The following is a 26,742-nucleotide window of genomic DNA, read 5'->3' on the forward strand; positions in this document are numbered from 1 at the left end:
AGCCCTCCTTCGCTTAGCAACCCAGCAGCACTTTGCTCTATGGGGAAGCTCCGGCTTTCGGTTTCATTTCTCCGAGAAGCGAGAGTGGAAGGAGCCGGAGTCGGGTCTCGTCCGAGGGGGCGGGACAAGCGTTCTTGAGAGGCGGGAGTCGATCGATAGATCGGCCGGAGGTGGGTGGGTGGACTGCGCTTCGCAGGGAAGAGGAAAGGGAAGGGGCGAGATTCTCGGGCCAGGATGGACGCGGGTTTGGCCAAGGACATCTTCCAGAGGGTGTGCGCCGCGGGCGGCTCTCTGAAAGTCAACGAGATTAAGGTGCAGCTGGACTCGAGCCGCCTGGACTCGATTCTGCAGGATAAGGCGAAATTCACCCTGGTGACCCGGGAGGATCCCCCCTCGGCGGCCGGCGGCGAAGAACACCGTGTTGTCGTGGCCACCACCGGGGCGCGGCTCTGCCGGGAGCACGGCAAAGGGAAGTGCGCCGGTGGTTGCCGGCAGCTCCACCTCTGCCGGTACTTCATCTACGGGGGGTGCCGCCAAGAGGCCGCGAGGTGAGCCCGTCGCCCCAACTGGGAAAGAGGAGGGTCGATTGCGGGAGGGAGGGACGGAGGGGGGGGGGCGGGCAGTCTCGATTCTTCCCCCTTTTGGGGGAGGGGGTGGCGTAGAGGGAACCCGGAGCCGCGTCCTCGGTCGGAGAGGAAGAATTCCGCTTTGCGCGGATCCTGGTTTGCCGGGAATTGATTTGCCGGTAGAGGCAGCCGGATGTGGTCCGGGTAATTGCGGTCGAAAGCAACCGGTCCTAGAGCCGCCCAGCCTCGGAGGCACAATTTGCCATTCTCTGTGGGGAATTCCGGCAGAGCGGAAGGCGGCGAGGGTTGGGGGGGGGGGGAAGTGCCTGGTACTTCGCAATTCTCATTCCAGATTCATTCAGGGGATTTTTATTTATTTATTTATTTTTTTTGAGATGGCAACTTTCCGTCTGAGAGGCTCGCTCCGTTTCCCAACCTGGTTGGGGGGCGGGGAAGCATTCGAAGGACGCCTCCCGGTGCCAAATTTTAGCCGCCTGGTCGGGATGCTGTGTTTATGGAAGAAGACCCATGGCATTTTTGTTCCCTGGGGTGGCTGCGCCTTGGAAAGGATTTCAAATTCTGGGTCTTTGGTCTTGAGGGAAACCGTGGGCGATCCCCCCGCAGATATTTTTCTTCAGTTGGCTTTGTACTCGTGATGAATGAAGCTGGGATAATTTTTATCCCAATCCAGCTTTTCAAAAATAAAAAATAAACGGCACCCCTATCTAGGCAGTCCTGGGAAGAAGTTACTCTTAGGTCTTTTTCTTACTTCTCTGTTTCTGGCCATCCTGCTTACTCTTTAAAAGACTTAGTCAGAGGTCTCCAAATTCGGCAACTTGTGGGCTTCAACTCCCAGAATTCTCCAGCCAGCATAACTTATCCACAAGTCTTAAAGTTGCCAAGTTTGGGGACCCCCTGGACTTAGTTGAAAAGGAAGTGCAATGTTGTGCTTCTTCATCAGTTTAAAACAATACATTTCTCTGATTATCTAAGAAAGGAATGAGTAACAAACTGCTAATAACAAGGCCTGCCAGCAGCATTTCTCAGTTGATTCTCCCATTGTTCTCCATTTACCTCTTTTACTCAGATTCTTCATTTCCCCCTCCCCAACATTTTATTGACATTATTACAAAATTAGGATTTTTTTTCCTTCAAGTTTTATTTTCAAGACAAACAATACATAAATACACATAAACACAAAACATAAAAGCATAAAAAATCTCTTTTCTGAAAGTTGCTTAGTCCCGGGTTAAAACTCTTGGTACAGACACAAATTCAAATTCATATTCATTTTACATACCATTTCATATCTTATTAACATTTTCAATTTTCTATATGACTTCTCTCCTTTAAATTTTCTTTATTTTATTTTATTTTATTTATCTCCTCTCAATTCGTATCATAATATTTATTATTCTTTGTCTGTCTACTCCAGCCAACCATTTATTTTTCTTCTTTAAAAAAAAGAAGAAATACTTCTCCTGTACACTATATGGAGTATGATGTCTTTATCTCTTTCCCCTATATTTATAATACTTAATATAAAACACATGACATACATTGGGATTCTGTCTGGTACATTCTAAAATTATACTATATTATCAAAAATAATACAAATCTATTCATTAGTATTGATATTCATTCATATCTTAAACATTTAACTCATTGCTTTTCAATTAAATCACATACTTTTATGGGAGCCCTATTTTCCATAATTATTCCCCCCCCCCACATCACATATTATAGCTCAATATTTAATTAAAATGTTCCTCCTTCTTCTACTTCAAATCTCATTTCACAAAAAAAATTCACTAGTATACCATATTCTAATCATTAATATTAACAATCATTTATATCTTAAACATTTTATCCATTTCAATTAAATATCATGCCTTTGTGGGAACACTTATGCTTTCCAAAGATTATTACCCCCTCCCCCCCCCACATCACAATCTTGAATCATGTTTCATTACAGTACTCCCTTTTTCTTAACCAAAAATTTCACTAATTTATGTTAAATATTTTATCACATTTTAAGTTACATATTTCTAATTTTCTATGATTACTTCTAAATACAAGTATAAAAATGCAGTCTTATGTACCTTTCTAGAATCCCTTTAACAATAAGATTTATCCATTATCTCTAAAAAGCTTTTGTTTCTTAACATCTTGCTCCCCACCATTAGGACTTCTCATCCCTTCCTTTCTCTCTTGCTTCTTCTTCTCCTTGTCCTCTTTAACCCCTTGTCTCTCCACCTCCCTTTTATTCTGCTTTCCCCCTTTCTGTTGTTTCTTAACATAATGTCCCCTTTTCACCTTATTCTTCTCTTTTTGGGCTATTTTTCCAGATCTTAAAGACCTTTTTTCCTTTTTCTCTTGCTTTTTCCCTTCTCCAATCAAAGTCATTTGTTCATCAAAGATGGCTTCTTCTTCTTCTTTGTCCCCATCATCCTCATTCTGCTTTACATAAGTATAAACCGCCATTTCTAAGTATTGAAAAATAGTGCCAAGACCATCTTCCCCTCCTTGTTTTTCTCTTTCATATTTTTGATATATAAGTTTCAATCCATCCATAGATGATGCCATTGTGTAGAGAAAAAGTTTTTCCAAACAACCACCCAGATGATTTAATCAGAAGTAATTTCCAAAGGTTCCAAAATCACCAAACAATCCAAACAGACTATTTCTTTTAGATACCTTCTTCTTCTTCACTTTCTCTTTCTGGGGTTAAAGTAATCACAAATCCTTTTCAAATATATTTTTTGGAAGTTTTTTAATGTTTAACAACTCTTTGCAATTCTAGGCAATCTTCTCCTTATTTTCAGATTTTTCTCTAATTTTTTTCCACTCTCCCTTCCCACTCACAGCCAAAAAGGGTTTGTTTTTTTTCCGCTGTCACTTTAGGAAGGCGAGTAGAACAAAGAAAAAACTTTCCCCTTTAGAGTATTCGCAGCTTGTAACTCTCACAAGGAACAATATATACTTAGCAGCCTTCAAGGTTCCAGGTCACTTTCTCCCGTCTTGTCCCGGTTAGAAGCAACTTTCACTTTTCTTCCAGCTTTCTCCCTCCTGCACCTGCTTGTCCGGCTGCAGCTTTCTTCGTGGCGGCCATTGCTGACCGCCGTTCTTCCGCCTTGGGAAAAGGGGGTTTAGCCGGCTGAGGAGGGGGTTTGTGGCACCCCCAAACCCCTTGCCGGATCCCCCCTGTCTTCAGCTGCCTCTACGGGGCAGCTATATCCCCCAGATCCAAATGGATCGGGGGAACCTTGGCGGCGAACGCAGCAGGGATCGCGCAGTCGCAAATCCCTGCTGCCGCCGAAAGCTTGCAAACCGGAAGTTCACAAAATTAGGATTTTTAAAAACACAATGTATCTAAAGCATTTATTGGCCAACTTGCAGTCCTATGTACATCAAAAGCGCTGGTTTCCAAGTTGTTTTTTTAAAGCACCCTGGAATTCCAGGAAAAAAGTAAATTCATTTTCAGATGAGGTCTGCTGAAAGTTCACTTGGATGTAGCTGTAGAGATTGCTTAGCATGAAATGGAAATAGTTTGCCATTGCTTTCTTCCTGGATTATATTATTTTTGATTCCTAAATTTTAAATTGCCATCCTTGGAATTCCCAGAAAGTCCCTATTTCAGTGATGGATAACCTTTTCATCGTCGCACACCAAAAGTGCGTACGTGCGTGCACCCACAATGCAGTGCATGCGTGACACCCCCCCATGCATGTGTGTGTGACCCCTCCACCTCTGCGCATGCACACATGACAACCCCGCATGCCCTGCCTCCTGCACATGCGTGTGCGTGCCCCCTGCGCATGGGCAACAGATACCCAACAATCAGCTGGCTGGCAGGAGGCGCATGCGCATGCACAGTGGATCTGTTTTGGGCGACAGCTCGCGTGCCGGCAGAAATGGCTCTGCGTGCCACAGGTTCGCCATCACAGCCCTAGTCCAAGGGCTGACCCAACTAAGCTTTCATGATCAATCTACATACCAACTTTCTGCTGTCTGCTCATGCTTATGAACAGTGTGTCAATTAAAACTTCAATCTGGATACAATTACAAAACATGTTTAATATTTTCAAAACCTTTAGGAAACCATGCAAGTTTATCCATGACATTAACACAGGCCACAACCTCTCTGTCGTAAAAGAACATGGCCTAGAAGTCTTAAACTCTGATGAATTATGTCAACTGCTGCTTCAGAACGATCCTTCACTCTTGCCTGAGGTGAGATTATCACACACAATTGATGCTTGTTAGGCAATGAAATTTCCATTGCGCAAGATATGGCCCTCTGAACCATTCTAATTACTCAAGAAATTCAATGTTGGGAGAATTTCATCTTTTACAGGTAGTCCTCAACTTATGACCACAATTGAGCCGGGTGGGTTTCTACCAGTTCTGTCCACCTCTGTAGAACTGGTAGCTCTGAAGAGCAGCAGACATAGAACCGGTTCTATTTGCCCACCCACCCGCCTGGGCTCTTACCTGACCTTTATTTCCTGCTTTTTTCTAACTTCAGCTGCGTGCGAGGCATAGCTGCAGTTAAAAAAGCAGGAAAAAAGGGCTTTTTGAAAGGCTGCTTCTCTGCACGCAGCATGCTGATGATGATTTACAGGTGCATGCTAGCAGCGTGCAGGGAAGCACATGGTAAATCACTGAACCTTATAAATGACCGAACTGGTAGTTAACCCTGTCGGATAATTGAGCCCAACATTTCTGTTGCTAAGTGAGACAGTTGTTATCTAAGGCTTGCCCCATTTAATGACTTTTCTTGCCACAATTATTAAGAGAAACAGTGAAGTTGTTAAATGAATCTGGCTTTCCCATTGGCTTTGCTTGTTAGAAGGTTGCAAAATATGATCACATAATCCTGGGGCACTGCAACTATCATAAACTTGAAGTGGTTGCCAGGCATCCAATTTTTGATCACGTGACTATGGGGTTGCTGCAACCAGTCGTAAGTCTGAAAACTGATAAGTCACAGCTTTCAGTGCCATTGTAGCTTTGAATGGTCACTAACTGGTTGTAAGTCAAGGACTATTTGTATTTAGTGGCACTTTTAGTGACTATCAGTGGTGATAAATCAGTATATATCCAGTGATAAATCAGTATTTCTAGTTGGAGAGATAGTTTGGTGTGGTAGTTAAGGCACTTGGCTAGAAATAGGGAGACTGAGTTCTAGTCTCTGGCACAAAGCAATTGGCTGACCTTGGGCTAGTCGCTTTCTCTCAGCCCTAGAAAGAAGGCAGTAGCCCAACTATTGTGACCAAATTGCAGAAACATGTCCAGGCAGTTGTGAGGAGTTGGCTGAATTGAAGACACCAAAACAAACCCCAAACCAAAATGATCTCAATTATTGGGCTTAATATTTTATTTGGGTTTAATCTTGCTTTCAAAACGTCTATTGAATAAGTGATATAATATAATAACCTTCCAAATAAATGAAGACCATAAATGTAAGGTTACAGCATAGCTATCTTTATAATAAAGAGACATAGTAGTATATGCTGTTGGGTTCCTTTAATAAGACAGTGGAAAATTGCCATTGAGTGGCCACGGGTATCAAACTGTTGGCGTCATGTTGGCGTCACACAACGTTTTGCAATTTCCCTTCGTAGAGCTGGGATGGGCGTGGCCTGCGCATGACACATCTGGGCCACGGGATGCCAGTTTCACACCCCTGGAATAGACATTTAGGAGGAAAGCAATCTATCAGTGCAACTGGTGGTCGTAGGTGTTCTTTGTATACCAGAAGATATGCACCTGGTATTGAGGTAGGATGGTTTCTGGCTCCATTTCTAAACATCTCCGGAGATGCTTTAATCCCATGTTCTTTGTGACATTTAGGCATCATTGTGTATTTACATCTTTGCTTGGCTAGAGATAGACTAAATATATCCATTTGCTTCAAAGATACCAATGTAATATTTTCTTCTCTTTGTTAGATTTGTCCATATTACAACAAAGGGGATGGGCCTTACGGATCGTGCACCTTTAAGAAGATCTGTATTAAACTTCATATATGCCAGTACTACCTCCAAGAAGAATGTAGATTTGGGAGTAACTGCAGACGCTCTCATGATATTTTTAATCCTGAATGTTATGAGAAACTGGAGAAGTGGGGAATGAGCCAAGCTTTGATTAGTAAAATTCCATTGCTCTACAGGAATGTGTATGACATAAAAAACAACACATCTTCAAAATGCAAAGGTAAAGTACTTTATCCAGTTTGGAAATGACTGTTGTGCTATTTTCAATCTGATGACCTTGGTGTTGGGAATACAATTCCTATTTTTTCTGGTGTGCCAATGGGTTCTGGGAGTTGTCATCTTTGCATAATTGGAAAGCAGTAAGTTGGGAAGGTTGCAGTGTCAGAATCACCTCTCTGCTTAGTATTGTCGCAGTTAGCTGGTTTGTGATGCACGAGCCTTGCATTGGGATAACTCAAACTTAAGTCTGACATTCACCCATGTTCAAGGAGGTGTGCAAGGGTTACATCTGTCCACTTTCCATTATGTGACCAGCTTGGTCCTCTCTGAAAATAGAGAGAAAATGATAGCTGGTATTCCATGCTTTCTTAGCTGTGTTTATCAATTATGAATTTGGAAACAGTATTTAAGTAGGCTGTATTTGGCTATTTGCCAGTTGGGATTGCATAGTTGAGTTTTAAATAATTTATGGGAAGATGAACATTTGGGAAGCTCATTTCTGTCTGTTGCATGATTAATCAGCAGTTACCAGTCATTCTTTTTTTTAAGCTCAAAATTACAAATCCTTGCTTAGGGATGGCAATGTAGACTGGAATTTCTATAGCTAAGCAGTGGAGTTATAAAATGTGATATGTGTCTATATCACTTAGCAACAGCAAATCTCCATTTCTGTTGTTGAGTGAGGATCGTGGGTTTGCTAAATAAGGATTTCTTTGTGACTTCCTGATAACCTCTAATAAGCAAAATCATTGGAGAAGCCATCAGTAAGTCACAAGTGCCCTGTGAGCATGTCAGTGATATTATGCAGTGGGAGGGCGGCCAGATAGGGAGTGGCTATCACTAGGTGCAAGAAGATGTACCAGTGACTGCTACAGCACTGCACAAGCATGGCTGGGAAGGCATTCATGCGCTGTGGGGATAGGTGTGCACTACAAAGGATAAGGTACAAAATCCAAAGGATCTCATATCCCATAGCCAAGATCCTTGGGAGAAAAAAAACAGCATAAGTAGAAGTGCTTTACAAGAGCAAACTGTGACCTGCCTTGCTGCCTTCCCCATTGACTTTGTAGAAAGCTGGCAACAAAGATCACAATGAGTATTCATTGACTAAGGTTTACCTCAGGAGTGTCAAACTCTATTTCATTCAGGATTCTGCATCAGGATTGTGTTTGACCTTAGGGGCCTGGGGTGGGTGTGGCCATGGCCAGCTTGACGTCACTTGTGTTGGGGGTGCCTGTGGTGGCCCAAACACTCTGCCACAAAAACAGGCTCCCGGGCTGTGACGGCCTCCTGCAACCCTTTGCCAGCGAAAATGGAGCTCTGCAGCCCTCCTGAGCTCCATTTTTGCTGGCAAAGGGCACTGTAGGCCGGTCCTTTGCTGTATCCAGGGTGGCCCCGCAGGCCAGATCTAAGCATCCCATGGGCCGAATTCGGCCCCTGGGTCTTGAGTTTGACACCCCTGGTCTATCTGAACCACCCAGGAGTAATTGTTGTGGGAAAAATAGGAGGAATCTCTCCCCTCTCTCTCTCTCTCTCCCTCTCTCTCTCTCTCTCCTCCCTCCCTCCCTCCCTCCCTCCCCCCTCTCTCTGTATGTATGTATATGTGTGTGTGTACACACACACACACACACACACACACACCATCTTGAGATAAATGAAAGTAAGGCAGTTATGGAAATCAGTGTGTTAATTTATGTTATTTGTTTCTCTGAATGTTTTGGTCATTCCACACTGATCTGAGAAAACCCATGCAATTCCTATTCTGCTAATTTTGTTCTCCACAAATATTTCTTCGCAATAAGCTAAAGATAAGACCCTGTTCTTTCCCAGCTTGTTGTTCCTCTTCCAAATATACAGTATTGCTTCTCCCTTACCCTTCACCACTTTCCCCCCCAATTCTTATATTTTCTTATCTGTGTAATGCAACAACATTGTTCTTATTTTGTACATTTTTTTCTGTAATGGCAGGAGTGAGTGTAAAATGAAAACATTAGAAAACATGCAACTAATTCCCCCCTTCAGGTCATTGGAAGACAATTTCTGATCAGGGAAATGATTTCTTGGTTGGCTTTCAATTTGGAATGATTTTGTTAAAGTACTGGGAAGAATATTTGTGTCAAAATGCATTGAGTACCAAGTTTGATGAGTTTCAAAGCAGTTGAGTACCAAAGTACCATTGTTATCTACATTTTATTGGTGACTGGAAACCCATATAGGCCTTTTGAATAAAAAAGAAAAAATCTTACATTTTATAGTTTTGATGATTAAACAGGATAGATTATAAAATGAAGAGAGCCATATAATATAATTTTAGAGACAATTTTCCCTGAACAATTGTACTTATAACTGCTATGAAAAAGCCACTCCTTACATCTTTATTTTTTCCTATATTTTTGCTGCTTTTTTCTTTCTGCACTTTTAGCGTTTTTTTTCCTTTTTCCCTTTCTGCTGCTTCTTTTCTGTTTTATTTTTGTTTGTATTAGTTTTCGTTACAGTTGTTAAAACTTTCAAAAATAAGAAAATTATATAAAGCATAAAATAGTTTATTCTTTACAGCATGATTTGTTTTAATTGTGGTTTGCTGACTGGCCCTGTTGATTGGATAAACCATGATAGATGAACCACAGGACTGGATTCATATCCCACACTAAGACAAGACCAAACTGCATTATAATTTCATGCAATTTTCTCCTCTTGCTTGTTTGTGTTTGTAAAAGAGGAATCACAACTGTTCTTGCTGAAAACAATTTATCTGTAAGTTGAGGATTAGAGGAAATATTGCATAAAACAATTCTTTTATTTCTGATGTTAATAAAGTTTTGGTACTTAAAATGCTGAGAGAAAGATAGGAGGTGCAGCTCAAATAAACTTGTGCCTGTTAGTAAAATACGTTAGTCTGAAAAGGTTGTCCGAACTACTGTTGTTTTTTTGCCACCATAGATTAACAGCTCTCTTCTTATGGAGTCTTCAAGAAATCAAGAAATCATCCTTGAAGTCATGCTCCCACCCATAACTTTTTATCCACAACTTCTATCTGTCTTTGTAATTCTAGAGCTGATCTGATTACTTATTTTTTCCCTTGAGGGCAATCAGGAGAATTGGAGGAAGTTAAAATAATGTATCTTTTATCATCTTGAGTCAAAGTGTATACTTCATGTTTCCTTAGAGAGAAGAGAAACTCAAATAGTATCTACCACAGACATCAATGAATCAGATACAATTTGTTTATACCACATTAGGAAAAGTTGTAGCTTTCAAGGTAAGTGGGATAAAACCAGTTAAGTCAAGCTTTCCCTGTTTCTGATATGAATGCTATGATTTCTCACCATACCCTTAAAATCATGGAGCTAGAAAACATCATTTAGGCTGAACCCCAATCCTTGCTCAATGCAGAAATCCAAAATAAAGGATTGCTAGATTGATGGCTCTTTGGTCTCTATTTGTATGGAGAACATCACCATTCAGAAAAATGGCTTCCCTTGTCAATCTGGTCTTGGATTTGTATATTTCCAGATAACCACAAAACTGACCTTTAGCATCATTTCAGAACAACTTATCTGTAGACCACAGGACTTTTTTAGGTCTGCCAACACCCACCTAGGTCTAATACAGTCCCTTCAGTAGAAGAAAAAATGTATCAAGTCCATATTTGTGCTGTGAAGTGAGGTTGTCATCTTGCTGTTATGATGTATGTGAGAATGAATAATTAAGAATAGGATCTACTATATTTAGGCTGCAAAGATGTGAACTAATTATTCAGCAAAGAATTATTAGGGCTTACGGTTCTTTCCTTTGCAGCTCAGTTTTGGAACTCTCTTAGAAACTCAAGGTCTAATTTGTAATACCTTTGATGATTTCTGATACGTAACCCAAACCAAGCTATTAATATGCAGCTGATGTACTGTTTGTAAGTATTTTAAAAAGAGAAAATAAAAGGTCTAAAAATGGAACATTTGCAAGAGGCTCTCCACCCCTCTGTATGCCTGGCAATTTCATCAATACAAATTCCTTACATTTCTCCTTGAAAAGTATCTTAGTGGATCGAGAATGTAATACAACATAACATGGCTTTATTTGTTTAGATAAATGTACCCGAGTTCATTACCATTTGCCATATAGATGGCAAGTTTTAAATGGTACTTTGTGGAAAGACATGGACAATATGAAGAAAATTGAAAAAGCCTTCTGTGACCCAGGCAATGAAAGGTATAAATATAGTGATAATTTGTTCTTATAATAATAACATGTTCTTGTTTGACTTGAATTGTATTGATGCTGTTTTGGTACTTTTCTCTTCTTTGAATATTTTAATGCATGTTTTAACTGGCTTTAATGGTTTGCCTGTTATTGTAATATGTAGACGTGATATGAAACATTTTAATATAGATTTCTTGTGTTAATTAGAGGTGAGGGAGGTTCAAATCAGTTTTGATTCCTAATGAGATTCCTGGAATTTTCTTGATACGATTTTTGGAAGTGGTTTGCCATCGCCTTTCTAGGTTATCCAACTGGCATAAATTTCACAATCAAAATGTGTGCGATTCTTGATACTTCCAATCATACATAAACCCCATATCATGTTACTCTGTTTCTGGATTTACATTTAGCGTAAATACACAGTAATCAGGTACAGATAGCAAGTGGATGAAAAAAGCTAAATGTTTCAAGCTTTGTTTGCAAAATGTTTCCCTCCAGTAGAGTTGTTCTTCTCAGTTGCTCAGGAATATATTAACGAAGGATGGGGGTGGAATGGTTTCTCTCATTCCATATGCAGATCCTAATCTGGATTGGGCTGCTATAATATTTACCGCAAATAGAATCTGAAAGTGGATTATGTGCTTCATATAATTCAACTTTTAGACTCGTGTGAGTTACTCTTAAGATTTTGCTGAAGTCAGTACAAAAAGATATAGAATTCAGTTGGTCCCAATTTACTCTTGAGTTACAGACTCCTCTTTTGAGTTTGCAAAATGGGAAGAATGGAGAGAATGGAAGGGGAGATTTTTCAAACATTTGATTTTAAACAAAAGCTAAGTACTAATAGAGTATTTATCATTAACCTGGTTCTACCCAAGGTTTTGGGATTGTACTCCTGTGGTTGGGCAAAGCTTATTTTGAGTGAAAGCATTCTTGTCTTAAATTAGCTTCACTTACCCTTAGAAACATAATGTTCATAGCAAATGTGATACAGTCACTGTTGTACAGGATGGAAAGGTAAAACTTTTCTTTTTGTGCAGAAAATATTTCTCACTGTTCTAATATATTGTTCTGGTTTCCATAAAAAAATAGAAGAGTGATGGTGAATCTTTTGGGCTCAGCATGCCAAAAATTCAGAAAGTGACTAACTTGACTCTTCTGATATTTTTACACAGACACAGACACAGACACAGACACACACACACACAGAGAGAGAGAGAAGAAACAATTATTTATCTCCCCCTCCCCCTATTTAGGCCACTCTGAACTGTGGCACTCAGCATTTGGTATTGGTGAACGTTGATGTGTCACCCAAAATGTTCTATGTTACTTTTGACAGGCATGTCATAGCTCACCATCAGTGAAATAGGCTAGAACAAGCCTTTAAAAAGAACAATTATAACTTTTTAAAATCCCATTGTCCACAGTATATTCCAATTGGGAGGACCAGAGCAATTCAATTTCTCCAGTATGACATGGGGCTCTGCTAAGATTAGACGGCTTTCCACCCCATCTTCTGTGACCAAGCCTCCACACTATATTCTTACAACAGATTGGATCTGGTACTGGAAGGATGAATACAATCAATGGAAAGAATATGGAAAGCAAGTAAGCCTTACTAATGTTTTCATCATCTTCATGCTGTATAGCAGGTTTCTTAAACTTCGCAAGTTTAAGATGAGTGGACTTCAGCTCTTGCAAGTTTCCCAGCCATCCAGAGAAACACAGCTGCATAGTATCCTAATGACTTTGATACCTTTAATAACTTTGATACCTTTAATAAAAATCCAGCTTTTACTACTAAATCAATGCAACATATAAATGGTGGGTTATCCTACCGGGTCCTCCATAACACGTGTCAGAATAGATCTGGGTAAGAGCTGCATCTAGATTAGTTACAGGTAGTCCTCAACTACACAATCATTCATTTAGTGGTTATTCAAAGTTACAACATGCTTGAAAAAGTTACCTATGACTTGTCCTCACGCTTTAAATTATTGCAGTGTCCCCATCATCACGTGATGATAATTTGAGCACTTGGCAACTGGCATGGAGTTATGATAGTTGCAGTACCCTGGGGTCATATGGCCACCATTTGTGGCTTTCCCAGCTGACTTCCAATAAGCAAAGTCAATGGGGGAAATTGGATTTGCTAAACAACCATGCTGCTCACTTTACAATTGTGGCAAAATAAAATCAGGTGCAACTTATTCAACAACCTCGCTTAGCAATGGAAATTCTTATCCCAACTGTGGTTGTAACTTGAGGACTACCAGTATTGGTAAAACTTTGTTACCTAAACAGAGAAGCAGTGAAATTAAGAAACAGCAGTACAAAATGGAAACTTTAATAACAAGAACAAAATAAAATCAATATCAAAGTTTAAAAAAAAAAACACCAAACAAATTAAAAAGGTGTTGGAAAGATGAGGAAACAGACTTCAACACTCATAATCTGTAGTAAGGTAGCCAATAAAAAGTAAACTCTATCACAGGTTGGTGTTTACTGCAAGAGATGATACCCTGAGTTTAATTTTATCTTAGAAATATTTTTTAAATGATGGGTATTAGGAAAGCCTAATGGTACAAATGATATGCAATATTTGGGGCACATACCTGCTTCAGCATCAGAATGAAGGCTCAACCACTTCTAATTAGGATATAGGGTTTAAGATTTCTTCCTGATCTATGGAGGGAATTTTCTGTTCCGTCTATAGCTCTCTGTTCTTTCATGGACAAAGGATTGAGGTTCAGGAAGAGTAGATTTCACCTCCAGCATTGTGAAGAAAATGAGGCAACCTCTTGCACTGACCATGGGTTGCAATAGAGAAGTAATACTGGGGCTAAGCAGCAAATACTTTATGCAGACTGACAGTTGATTTAGATTCTCGTCCAGGTACTAACTGAGTGGCATCTTTAGCTGGCCACGTCTTGTGTGCCACTTCCCATCTCCATAGTTATAACATGGCTCCCTTCTTTCCAAGGCTACCCTTTCCAATTGACAAATCCATACATCACAAGTTCTTGTTCTCTGCTTTTGACAAAAAGCCCATAAAGGGACTTTTAATGAATCCAATTGTTGTCTTTTTCCTAATTAAATAAGTCAGTTTTGCCCTTTCTGCAAATTCTATCATTTTCACCAACCATTCCTCCATTGTGGGTATTCTAGAGACTTTCAATCTTTGTGCATAAAATCTCACAGCAGTTACCCAACACAAAAACACTTCTCAAATTGTCTATCCATTAGTCACAGATTTTTTTTCTCCCGGTTTCAGTGGAACTGGAAAAGTTTTTATATTAATACAGTTCATAAAGTTGGTTGAACCCCAAATATGCTGCCTTTTTTTTAGAACTCCAAGTAGGATAAAATGACCCTTCGCCTCTTCAGCATTTCCAAGATAAATTTGAAGCAGCTTTAAACAATCCACAAATAGATAACTCATTCTAATTCTTAAGAAAGTCCTTTTTTAAAACAAAATTCAAAGGACCTTAATTTTTCTGGAGTGATGTGCAAATGCTTTTGTTTGGTTCTGTGGTATCAGGATGATGATCATGTTGCTGCTACTGTGACCAGCTTTGACTTGGAGAAAGCCTACCAATCTGAAGCATTTACGACCGACAAGTTCTCGGCTGGGACACAGAATTATGAGATTGATTTTAAAGGTGTGTTTTCTCTCTTGTATCAGCTGAGTTTTTTGGAAAAAGCACCAGATAAAAATCCACGTTGATCTGCCTTGGCCATAATATTTGGTTCCTTTACTCCAGGAGGTGTCAAACCCGATTTCATTAAGGACCGCATCAGGGTTGTGTTTGACTTTTGGGGGGCTGGGGGGGAGGCATGGCCAGGGTGGGAGTGGCCAGCATGACATTACTTGTGTTGGGGGGCACCTGTGGTGGCCCGAATGCTCTGCCTGTAAAAACAGGCTCCCAAGCTCCGTTTTCAGCTGCAATCACCTCCTGCAGTGAAAACGGAGCTCGGGGTAGCCATGCACAGCTCTTAGGAGCTCCATTTTCACTGGCAGAGGCACCACGGGTCAGTCCTTTGCTATTTACAGGGCAGCCCCATGGGCCAGATCAAAGCACCCTACAGGCTGGATCTGGCCCTCGGGACTTGAGTTTGACACCCCTGCTTTAGCCTAATATTGTCTATTAGGAAGAAAGGTCCATCTGATTAGAAATCAAGCAAGCAGGTTTTGTATTAATAAACTTGGATATAATTAAGTTAGCATATTAAATTGGTGGTTCTTAAATTGTTTCCCCAATGCCCTTTTCATGGTCTTAAGGATACCTAATATTATTATACATCACAAAGAAACCCCTCCAAACTCCCTTGTTTTATACAGATATTGTGGCCGTGGCTGTCCTGAACTTCAAACAAGCAATTATAAATTGCTCTGTTAGCAACAGCAGTTTGACTTATAGACCGACCTTGGAAGGATGGAAAGCTGAGTCAACCTTTAATCCTGTCAGGATTGAACTCTAGGCTATTGGCAAAATTAGCCTGCAATGCTACATTCAAACACTACACCACCAGAGATCCTTATCTTTACTCATTATCCCCCAAGATATGCTCGAATTGCCCCCACTTTAGTCATACAATTGAGTAGGATTATCGTGATAGAAGAAAATTTGTCCTCAAATCAAATGGTCTTCACAAAGCTTCTGTGATTGAACGACTATGCACCTGGTTTAAACATAGCTGATTACGGTGGATAAAACTGTTATGTAAAGTCCAAAAAAAAAATCTCCCTAGGATCTGTTATATTAGTGTGAATTGCTGGTGAATCGTACATCTCTATTACTCAGGTTCAACTGTTGTTTATCATCTTCTAGGCCCAATTTCATAGGGACGCGGTGGTGCAGTGGGTAAGACCCTGAGCTTGTCAATCAGAAAGGTTGGCAGTTCGGCGGTTCAAATCCCTAGCACCGTGTAAAGGAATGAGCTCCCGTTACTTGTCTCAGCTTCTGCCAACCTAGCAGTTTGAAAGCATATAAAAATGCAAGTAGAAAAATAAGGACCACCTTTGGTGGGAAGGTAACAGCATTCCGTGGGCCTTCAGCGTTTACTCATGCCAGCCACATGACCACGGAGATGTCTTTGGACAGTGATGGCTCTTTGGCTTTGTAACAGAGATGAGCACTGCCCTCTAGTGACAGAAACTAGCACGTATGTGTAAGGGGAAACTACTTTTCGGCCCGGTTTCATGGATGGTATCATCTGAGTTTGTAGTTCCTTAAACAAAGGAGTTCTGTGGGTCTCTGCTAGAGTGGCCTTGCTTGGCAAATAACTTTGATCTTTAAAGCATTAATATAATTTGGCATCAGGGTTGGATAAGAAGGAGAATAAGTCAACTTGGACCCTTTGATGTCTTGGTTAATAAAAGCGATTTTTGAATATAGTAAGGAGTTTTGAGATAAAAAGGTAAGGCTAGGTCACCTTGACTTTCTGCTTGGTTTTAAGGGTAGATTTTTATTTGCACCAATTTTCAATTAAAAATCAAATTGGAAACTTGGTAGGTCAGATCTGTGGGCAGAAGGGGGTTTAACATGCCTTAGAATGGTAAACAATCTTTGGGACCAGAAGCACGTTTGATATTTTGTAGGCAGAAGGATGCCTACAAAACATGTAATATGTACGAGTTCCAAGAAAAGCTGGAGAACAAAAAAGGGGCCTTTTGGCAGCTTGATATCAGTTTTTTATGATATCAAGTTGATATCAGCTTGATATCATACAAAAGGTAATAACAGTCCCTCTTGCATTGTTATCTGGTCTAGATAAGGGCGAACTTTGTTCTGCCTAGTGTTTCATCTTCTTAGAATCCAGCTAGGATCCTAGGCAGACTTCGATTTCATTCTTCAGCCACAAATTCAATGTTTTGAGAGATGTTTCTGTGGGCATTTTTCAGCCATGAAACAGAAAAACCTGAAATATCAGACAGAAAGAAGTGTTTGTAGACGACCTAAGTTCGTGTCCATGGAAGAGGTGGAGAAAAAGAAAAGCAGGTTGGTGACCAGATTTTGTATGTGTGTGGGAGGTGGGACCTCATTATTTGGTTTGTAATTTGGAAAGTATGTATGTGCATATGTATGTGTCTAGATCTCTAGAAGATTATGTTTTTCCTTGGTATTCTATCAGTCCAGGGTAGTACATTTTGCAGACCGTCCTGATTGATTTCCCCAATCTGGTTCCTGCCAAGATATCGGTCCAACACCAGTAAAATTCCCCGCAAGTTGTCAATTCTGCAGAAAATGGGAAGGCCAGTTTAAGGCAAGAAAAGAGAACCAAAATGACTATTATATGACATATCCACTATCTGCGTGGCCTGAAGAAAGTCCTAATGTAGGGGTTCAATAATAGATAATGAGGTGCACTGGAACTCAAGGATATCCACAGGATTGGTTTTTTAAAAAAGGTCTAAATGGCAGCCATGATGGTGTAGTCAAAGTTTTGCCTGTTTTTTTTAATGTGCATTTTATGTGGGTATGAAACTCAGTGCTTTCAATGTAGAATAAGGAAAGAAGTTCACTCACACATCACTCTCAAAGTATTGTTGGTTGCTTCAATTTCCCCTCCTTTATTCAACTTATAGTTGTTAAGACTTACTTTGAAGTCACATTCCAAATCAGAATTCCTGGACTTTGTTTGATGAACATTTTTTTCCTTTGCATTATATAAAACAGAGTGTTGGTTAATTCTGCAATCTCTTTGTTTACAAGCAAAACAGAGCAATCAAAGGGAAGTGCTACACACATTCCACCTCACTGGGACCAGGCAGCTTTACCAGAACTGGGATATAAGGTAGGTTTTACTAAATTAGCAGATGTTTCTATATTCTTAGTGTAGTTGTTCAACTCAGAATGTTGTGTGTATGTGTTTTAAGTCAGGTACTATGCATAGTGCTAATAACAAATAGACAAATAGCTATTCTTCTGGAATACAAATGCTGGTATTCCATCTTTGGCAGGTTCTGGTCCATCATTACTCATCATTTCTTAACCCTTTACTTTGAATGTCCCAAAGGTGCTTTTTCAAGAAGCAACTGGAGTTTCTGGAGTTTCTTTGAAGAAGTTTAGCTTCTGATCCAAGAAGTTTCTTCAGCTCTGACTGGGATGGTGGGGAATGGAAGGATTTATACTCCTTGCAGATAGCTGGTCATTTCTATTATTTTAGAAAGAATAAAAGGAAAGCGAAAAGAATGCAAATGACCAGCTGTCTGCGAGGAGTATAAATCTTTCCATTCCCCACCATCCCAGTCAGAGCTGAAGAAACTTCTTGGATCAGAAGCTAAACTTCTTCAAAGAAACTCCAGAAACTCCAGTTGCTTCTTGAAAAAGCACCTTTGAGACAACCATGACCTGGATGATTGAGAATTTCCATAAACTTTATTTTGAATGTTTTGTTTGAGTCCCTTAACGTATGTTTTGAGGAAGTAAGAAGTTTTTATTCTACCTCTTCCTCTGTGTGAGGGTGTATGACACCCTGTGTGAGGGTGTACTCTAATAAAACTTAAATTAACAGTCACCAACAAATCAGCCACAAAGCTCATATCCAGTAATGTGGGGGTGAGTTCACTTATTCAATTAACTCTTCCTCTGCCCTCTCCATCTCTATAAAATAAAGAGTAAGGTAGCTTGATGATAAGTAGGTTACAGAGAACAAGGAATGAAATTGGTGGCTAAGGTCTGGATTACAATATGTAATCAATAGGATGTGCTGGAAAGACAGGCTGAAGGCTCCTTCATATGACAATATGATGTGCTAGAAAGACTGAGGTTAAAGATTCCTTCATAGGAGAAGGATGCCCACTGAGTGATTTGAGGCCAGCCTATTTGATTTCTGGACTAATCTATATCATGGGGTTGGTGTTGAATTGAAACTGAAGCGAGAATCCTATATAAGGCAATTAACCATGGAATAAGCAAACTCTGCAATTATGCCTTACTCAGAGCAAGTCTGCCTACTAAGCCTGAGGAAGGAGAGAACAAAGTTCTCCTACTGACTTGGCAGTCACAGAAATGGGCATTTTCTTCCTCCCATCCTTTTGAATGTCATGGACCCCAAAGTAGGATCAGCCCCATTTTTAAGCCTACTAAAGACTTTTTAAAAAGTTTTTGTTGCTTCAGAGGGCCTTCCAAAATTGATAGTGTTGATGCTGAGGAGGCTGTTTCAATCTAAAGTTGTTATATTTCACATAGTGTTTTTAAATATTTTAGCAGTGGGACACATCCTGTGTTTTTCTGTCACTCACACTGTATATGGCTTAGACTGAAGTGGTACAACTTAAATCTTATGAGTAAAATAAAAAGTTCCTGTTTCTCAAAATGACCTGTTGAGAGTCAGATCGTGGAAGAACTCTAAATAGGCCCAAGCTGGTTCAGATGTTGTTCTACAACTTAAGTTAGGTAGTAGTTGGTAAGCCCTTGAAAAGCAAGAAAAGAACGTGTTAGAAATTTCTGTGGGCTTTTTCTACTAGGTATCCACTAGACAGAGAACTAAGTCTTCCCTTTCTCATCTTCCCTGATCAGTGAACACCCAGTGATTCTGTGACTTGGTTTTGTTTGATTATCAGGGTAAATAACTTTTATTTCAAATTTTGCTGCCTATATTAAATTTTGCTCCCATTTTTGAGATTGTACCCTTTTTTCCCTTTGCAGCTGATCAACCTCCTTTCATCCTCCAGCGAGTACATAAAAGTCCAGACTAACTTTCTGCGCACACTGCCCAAGGTCACAATACTGGCCATCAAAAGAATCCAGAATTTGTCTCTTTGGGAAGTTTATCAGTGGTATGTGCAAACTGGCTCCACTGTTGTCATTGGCTTCTCTGAAATTGATTTTTTTTTTCAAAAGCTTCGTGTTTCTGTTGCATAGCAGAATGCTCGATTAAAGGAGAATACTTTCTTGGAAGAATTTCTCAGTGTTATTTAAATTCAAAGTACTGAGGGTTGATCATGGTTGTATTGCCAGGGAGCAGAGAATTCTTTCTTACTCTTTGGGAACTACTCGGTGATGGTCATATAGCTAATTATATGGTTGAGAGTTTCTGTCTTCATGTGTAGTGGTTATCTCCATTTGGCTAGCAAAATGTTGGAGAAAGCTAACTAATGATGATCAGAATAAGCAAAATAGAAACTCTTACTCTTTCATTAATTTAGCTGCTGACATCTCAATTCTAAAGACCACATGTACTGAGACATTCCAAGCCACAGAAGAAAACCCAGCTTCTTCTCTTATGGAGTCTACCATCCATTAGTGTTCATCCCAGGAACAGGACATCATTAACAGCAATATTTCTCAACCTCTGCAACTTTAAGATGTGTGAACTTCAGTTCCCAGAATTCCCTAGCCAACTGTGCTGATGGGGGAATTCTGCTGAAGTTGAGAAATACTGATTAAGAGACTTCAGTGTCTTGGTAGGAATCTTAGCATCAGGTTTCCCCTTGCCTGTTCCTATTTTATTTTTGCCTGATCATATTTGTGCCATTTTTTCCCATATTTGTAGGCAGAAAGAACAAATGAAGAAGGCAAATGGGGGAAATGATGTAGTTGAAAGGTCTCTGTTTCATGGAACAAGTACAAAACATGTTGATGCCATCTGCCAGCAGAATTTTGATTGGAGGATCTGTGGTGTTCATGGTACAGCTTATGGCAAAGGTAACTTCTATGGTGTTTTGTGCGTAATAATTTAATTGAATTTGATACACTTCCTATACTTCTGTACCATTTATTTGGAGTCAGATGTTAGCAAAAATGGATGGGGAACTCTGATCATCCAGATGTTGTTGAATTGGGTTCTAGTACCTGTCTTCAATGATTATATTGGCTGGAAATAATGGATGTTGACATCTAACATATCTGAAGGGCATCTGGTTAAAGAAAGATGTAAAGTATTTAGCAGAAAAAACCTCTCTGCCTAGATACAGATTGCGCAAAACCTATCATTCAAAGTATGGAAGGTTCTGTTCTTCCTTTGAATTATGCTGATCCAGCTATGCTGGGGCTAGCCTGGCCCTGCCATAAATGATTTCAAATTTTAATATTGGATTTATTTGCTGCATTTGTATCCTGGTATCCAGGAGGTTAGGTTGGCCACATCCTCTTTTTGTCCAGTTTTATTCTCACCAAGGTGGATGGAACTGAGATGGAGTGACTAATCCAAACCAGTATTGATTTGAATGTTGGTCTTCTCAATCCTTGGTAGGCATGAAAACCATTAAATATACACTACAATTTTGTTGAATTTGTAATGTGGCCTGTTTTTCCTTATGTCTTTCTTCTTTATAGGAAGTTACTTTGCAAGGGATGCTGCATATTCTGATAACTACAGTGGAGGCAGCTCTTCTATCAAGACCATGTTTCTCGCCAAAGTATTGGTGGGAGATTTCACAACTGGCAATTCTTCCTATCTCCGCCCCCCTGCCAAAAATTATGAGAGCAGTCTTTTCTATAACAGCTGCGTGAACAGTCTCCTGAATCCATCAATTTTTGTCATTTTTGAGAAGCACCAGATTTATCCCGAATACCTGATTGAATACAAAAAATCCTGTTTAACACGCCGCTAGATGAGCTACTTTCTGGATGACCATTGAAGACCTTAGCCTGTCATGTTAGCTATATCAGCATTTTGTTGAGCGATTTTTAAACAAGTTTTTAATAGATTAAAAAGATATCCCCTCTCTTCCCTTCCCCCTGAAATTAGACACCATAAATGTAAAAAGCAGACTTAATTTTTACTATCAAAGCTCAGTACACCTATGAATGTTAAGTGCTTTTTTTTTAGAAGAGACATTATTGCTTTCTCAAGGAAGAATAATTTTGCTTCGATTATACTTGTTCTGATAGCTGTATGTCATGTAAAATCCAAGATGATGCTTTTGTATTCAGTGGAGAAATTTAATCAGTGGAATCATAAATGACTCATTGATTAGGTTTTCTTAGAAAAGCAACACCCATAATACTTAGCCTTAAAAAATATTATGCCCCATCCCTTTGCATTAATTGCAGCATAGGTCTGCAGTGGTTTGAAAAGCTGCTTTGGGACAGGCGTGTTTATACACCCTGCATATACATAAGGCAGTGTATTGTGTACGTGTGCCTTATTCTCATAGATGTGTGCTCATTCACACTTGCTCAGAAACAATTTTACAATATTAGATCTGAAGCATTGGATATCTCTAAATACCAGATGTTACAAGAGCCCACATGAAGAAGCACTGATTTTAATAATCTCTAAAGTTCCGTTTTAAACAATTCTATTCTTTTTGCAGATTTTAGTATTTTAGTATTAATATCTTTCAATGCTGTTCCATCTTTCTAAGGGCATAAGGGTAGAGAAAACCTTCAGATCAGATTACCTTGTTGTCATTTAGATTCTAAAAATAAATACTTTTTAAATGTCTTTTGTAGTATGATTTTTTTTAAACTTGTATATGACTGCAGAATACTCAGCATGGAATTCCAGAATTATAGCCCTAAACAGTGGTAAAATATCAGGTTGAGGAATGCTAGTGTAGCATTTTTCTGTGCTTTACTTTGCTAAATCTTGTGCTTCCTCTTTGACACAGTGATCTATATCACTGTATATCATTGTATATAATGATACAGAAAATTGTTTCTTCTTTCATCGCCTGTCAACAAGGGACCAACTTTTTAAAATTTTTAGATTTTGGATATAAAATATACGTTGGGAATGTGGCTTAAGAACTTGCCAGCTGCTTAAATAAACTTTAGCAAAAGAAGCCTTGTTTGGTTTTATTAGATAATATCATTTTGCTGCGTCTCAATGGATATATAGTTGGCGGTGGTGACTTAATCATGTGCTATTGAAACTTCAAGATACAGCCTTTTAGTGACAAAATGATGAATGCTGTATGGAGATTTGCAGGTTTATAATGAAACTCTTGGAGCAAACCATATCTAGCTACAGCTGTAAAACTCTTTATGGTTTTTGTGTTTCAGATAGATTTTTACCTTGAGGAACCATTCTTTCCAGCATATCTGCTTTCCCAAGTGTAAATTATGGGTTGATGCTATAAAGTTTACATGTATTTAAGTTGGCTTTATTGTTTGCTGAAAATCTCAAGATAGATGCCTTATAACAAATAATATAAAGAAAGTACTATCAGTGATTTAAAAGCCACCAAGGGGTTTTTTAAAAAAAAGTTTTAATGGCTATGTATGTTGGAAGTTTCAGCACTGTACCAAATCAGGGTGGGCTCGTTTTTGAAAGTAAAGTCTTAGAATTTTAATAACTGTAGTAGACTTCAAACCCAGGAAATAAGGGCATTGTGAGGTAGCAACATTAGTAGTACACTGATTTACACTACAGAATGCAGGAATTTTTTTTAATCAGTATACAGATTATACTGTAATAAAGGAATTTACAAGTGGCTTTAGAATCCTTTTATTTTCTACATGTAAAATAAACTTATAATCATTTGTTTAGTGGCTGTTCAGAGTTACAACAGCGTTGAAAAACGTGGCTTGTGGTCAGTGTTCACACTTACAAACTTATCACAGCATGCTCACAGTCATGTGATCAAAATTCAGACACTTGGCAACCAGCATGTATTTACAATAGTTACAGCATCCTGGGGTCGTGTTATTGGCTTTTGCCATTTTCCCAGCTGGCTTTCAACAAGCATAGTCAATGGGGGGGTGAGGGGGGGAGATCCTTATTTGTCTAATTACTTAGGATTGACTGAACAATTACAGTGACTCATAAAATAGGTCACAACTCACTCAGAAATGGTATTGAACCAGTTCTGACAGGTTCTGGAGAACCGTAAATTTTGAGTAGTTTGGAGCAATGGTCACCAACCAGTGGACTGGGGAACACTGGTGGTCCACGAGAAAATTTTGGTGGTCCACAGAAAAATGTCCCCCCAAAGCAATTAATCCAGGCTACGTGGGAACACAAGGCTGCATCGCCCACATGGCCCACCTCCACCCTTTGGCCGAGTGCAAACCTTAACTTGAGTAGAGCCACTGGAAGGTAAGACCAATGGCGGGAGGGAAACCCACTCCAGGGTGGCTTGCTGATGGTGGGAAAGTCAGTCCCATATTCCAGAGCTGCAGTAGTCACAGTAGTCACAAGTAGCCCTTTGGTCATCCCAGAGCAGCTACTCCAGTCTATGGCAGGCTGGTGCACCCGGGTGGAGGAGCAACTGCTCTAGGATGACCAAAGGGTCAGTCCTGTGACTACTGCAGCTCTGGAATATAGGACCGACTTTCCCACCAACGTCAGCAAGCCACTGTCAGTCAAAATTCATATTAGTGGTCCGTGGGATTTAAGTTTAAAATAAGTTTGGTGGTCCCTGAGGTCCAAAAGGTTGGCCCCTGGTTTGGAGAACCGGTAAATACCACCTCTGACTGGCCCTGCCCCCATCTATTCACTGCCTTCCGAGCCCCAGCTGATCAGCTAGGTCTTTTGTCACCCTGCACAGGAGAACGGAGCTGGAAAGCAGGTTAGTGGGGTAGGGAGCGAATGGAGATTTTACAGTATCCTTCCCTGGCCACGCCCACCAAGCCACGTCCACAGAACTGGTAGTAAAAAAAAATTGAATACCAGCACTGAACTCACTTTAACTGCTTTGCTTAGCAGTGGACATTCTGGCCTCAAATGTGGTTGCAAGTTGAGGACTACTTACACATTCATAGGAATTAAACTACATGTCTAACATTTAACAATCAACAAGAATAGTTTCCATACAAAAGAAATTCTTTAAGATGATAAAAGCAATTTTCTTCAAGTTAGGATTTAAAACGGGGGTCCCCAACCCCCTGGTCCATGGACTGGCATTAGTCCGCGGCATGCCAGCAACCAGGCCACACAAACAAGCGAAGCCCCTTGAAGGCAGCACATAAAACCATGCCCTTCCGGTCCCCTTCTCCTTGGAACCAGTGCCCCAAAGATTGTGGGCCGCTGCTTTAAAAACCAATGATTTTCAACTGAAATGAAATACGAATTCCTTGGGGGGGAAATTTAGAACATGTTACATAAATAACCGCAGTGCATTTTATTTCTAGTTCTCAGAGTTACTATGAATTACCATTAACCAAGCAAGCAGAGGATGAAAAAGGTTATAAGCTGTCATGCATACAGAACCGGATTGGAGAAGATTGCCTTGTTTAAAAGAAAGGGCAAAAACACTAGGTTCCAGATTGTCAGTTACATCTTGGGATCTTCAAACTTGACAGCTTTAAGATTTGTGGACTTTAACTCCCAGAATTCCTCCTCCAGTCATGTTAGCTCAGGAATTCTGGGAGTTGAAGTCCACAAGTCTTAAATTTGCCAAGTTTGAAGACCCTTGGTCTAGGTAAATCTGTCCATCACCTTAGACAGGAGAGGAACAACTCTTAAAGAGAAAATAGAGGCTAAGCTGATGATTGACCAATTATAACAGCCTGATTTAAAAAAAAAAAAAGCTTTCATTTTTAACAACTAAAACAGTTCATTTTATGAGCATCCTACTTTCATTATTAGCAAATACCCCTTCCATACACCATACCGCCACTCAACATAACGCTTTCGCAGTTTAGATGCATATTGGGCACTAAAGGTTAAGTTTGCAAGTATAGAAGTTTAACCGTCTTTGGAATTGAGCATTGTAAGTTGATTAAGGCTGGAAGGCAGACTGGGGTAAGAGCTTTGGCACCTTTAACAGGTTTTTCCATGTTACAAAATAGGTTTTCAGCGTGAGGTAAGCCAAAGCTTCTGGAAAAGAAATGGGAGGATGTGACTATCTTAACGAGAAACAATCTTGATGATGACACCATCCCGTGGTCCTAGTGTGCTGTGAGATTTGACCTGCAAAGGGATCTGGGAAGAAGGTGAAGAAACAAAATACAAAGCAAGTTAGGAAGCGGCAGTAATTATAGGAAAGGCAATAATGCTCTATACCAGGGGTGTCAATCTCAATTTCATTGAGGGCCACATCAGGGTTGCGTTTAACCTCGGGGGAGTGGGTGTGGCTGGGTTGGGTGCGGCTAGGGTGGGCATGGCCAGGTTGACGTCCTTCAGCTCACGTGGGCTCTGTTTTCAGCTGCGATGGCCTCCTGCAGCCCTCTGCAGGAGCTCGGGACGGCTGCATGCAGACTTCCATGGCCTTCCCAGGGTCCATTTTTGCTGGCAGAGGGCTGCAAGACAGCCCTGCTCTATATTCTTAACTTCTAGCAATCAATCGATACAGGTTTCTCAGGATGTTTTCCAATCAGATCAACCATGGTGGACAGTCTGGGCAACAACCATCCTACCTTGCAGTGTGCTACAAGGTTTGTTTAAGAATAGTTGGGGGCAATAGGTGGGCTGCATTTACATTCACAACCGGTTCACTGGTTGTGAGCATACACGCGTGCCCCTTTGGGACTGAAGCGGAGCTTCAAACATGCAGCTAATCAACTCGGGTAGCTCCAGTGAGTACAGCAGGGGTGGTGTGCACCTCAGCTGGGCAGCGTGAGTGGGGGGAACGAGCCAGAAAATTAGTTATATATGGAAAGGGTGGGCGGGCGGGCCCAGCCAGCGATCACAACTAAGAGTTCGCATGACCAAGCAGCAGCCTTGAAGATCATCTTGCGATCCTTGAAGCTCATCTTTTGGTTTGTGTTCATTTTTTAAATATATATGTATATCAAGCAGGAAGCCTTGGTGGCCCCATATGTTGGATGCTGTGTTGGGGATTCAGGGGAAATAGCTATCAGTCTATACATTTTCATTCATTGTACACATGTTGTACATTGACAATACATGTTTGATTTGATGTT

General features: G+C 40.2%; 2 protein-coding genes across 4 annotated transcripts in view; one reads left to right on the plus strand and one right to left on the minus strand.

Annotated features, from left to right (window-relative positions):
- Window positions 1-159: 159 nt before the first annotated feature.
- LOC113432823 (protein mono-ADP-ribosyltransferase PARP12-like) lies at window positions 160-23,368 on the plus strand. Of its 2 annotated transcripts, none has more exons than XM_026695040.2 (12): window positions 160-548; window positions 4,664-4,799; window positions 6,521-6,785; window positions 9,951-10,043; window positions 10,867-10,990; window positions 12,409-12,589; window positions 14,523-14,643; window positions 16,887-16,983; window positions 17,698-17,779; window positions 19,636-19,766; window positions 20,483-20,634; window positions 21,265-23,368. In XM_026695040.2, the coding sequence occupies exons 1-12, from the start codon at window positions 235-237 to the stop codon at window positions 21,540-21,542; spliced, it is 1,974 nt and encodes a 657-aa protein (XP_026550825.2). In that variant the 5' UTR covers window positions 160-234; the 3' UTR covers window positions 21,543-23,368. The 2 variants fall into 2 exon arrangements, with proteins under 2 accessions (XP_026550825.2, XP_087824607.1); XM_087968481.1 differs by lacking the exon at window positions 160-548 and adding an exon at window positions 4,181-4,240.
- The window catches only part of TBXAS1 (thromboxane A synthase 1), a 238,679-nt gene continuing 235,304 nt past the window's right edge, over window positions 23,368-26,742 (minus strand). For both annotated transcript variants that reach the window (XM_087968482.1, XM_026695041.2), the window contains exon 14: window positions 23,368-25,801. In XM_087968482.1, coding sequence (XP_087824608.1) covers window positions 25,727-25,801 — 75 coding nt within the window. In that variant the 3' untranslated portion in view covers window positions 23,368-25,726. The remainder of the gene's footprint in view (window positions 25,802-26,742) is intronic.

The sequence above is a fragment of the Notechis scutatus genome, chromosome 6, assembly GCF_049901735.1.
Source record: "Notechis scutatus isolate UNSWTSFEM ecotype Mainland chromosome 6, rNotScu1.2, whole genome shotgun sequence".
Lineage (NCBI taxonomy): Eukaryota > Metazoa > Chordata > Lepidosauria > Squamata > Elapidae > Notechis > Notechis scutatus.

Excerpts from the sequence above, each read along its gene's own strand:
- LOC113432823 (XM_026695040.2), top strand. The coding sequence starts at position 235 with ATGGACGCGGGTTTGGCCAAGGACATCTTCCAGAGGGTGTGCGCCGCG. Across the intron at positions 12,590-14,522 it reads GGAAAGAATATGGAAAGCAA|GATGATGATCATGTTGCTGC; the intron begins GTAAGCCTTACT and ends CTGTGGTATCAG. Across the intron at positions 14,644-16,886 it reads TTATGAGATTGATTTTAAAG|CCATGAAACAGAAAAACCTG; the intron begins GTGTGTTTTCTC and ends GGCATTTTTCAG.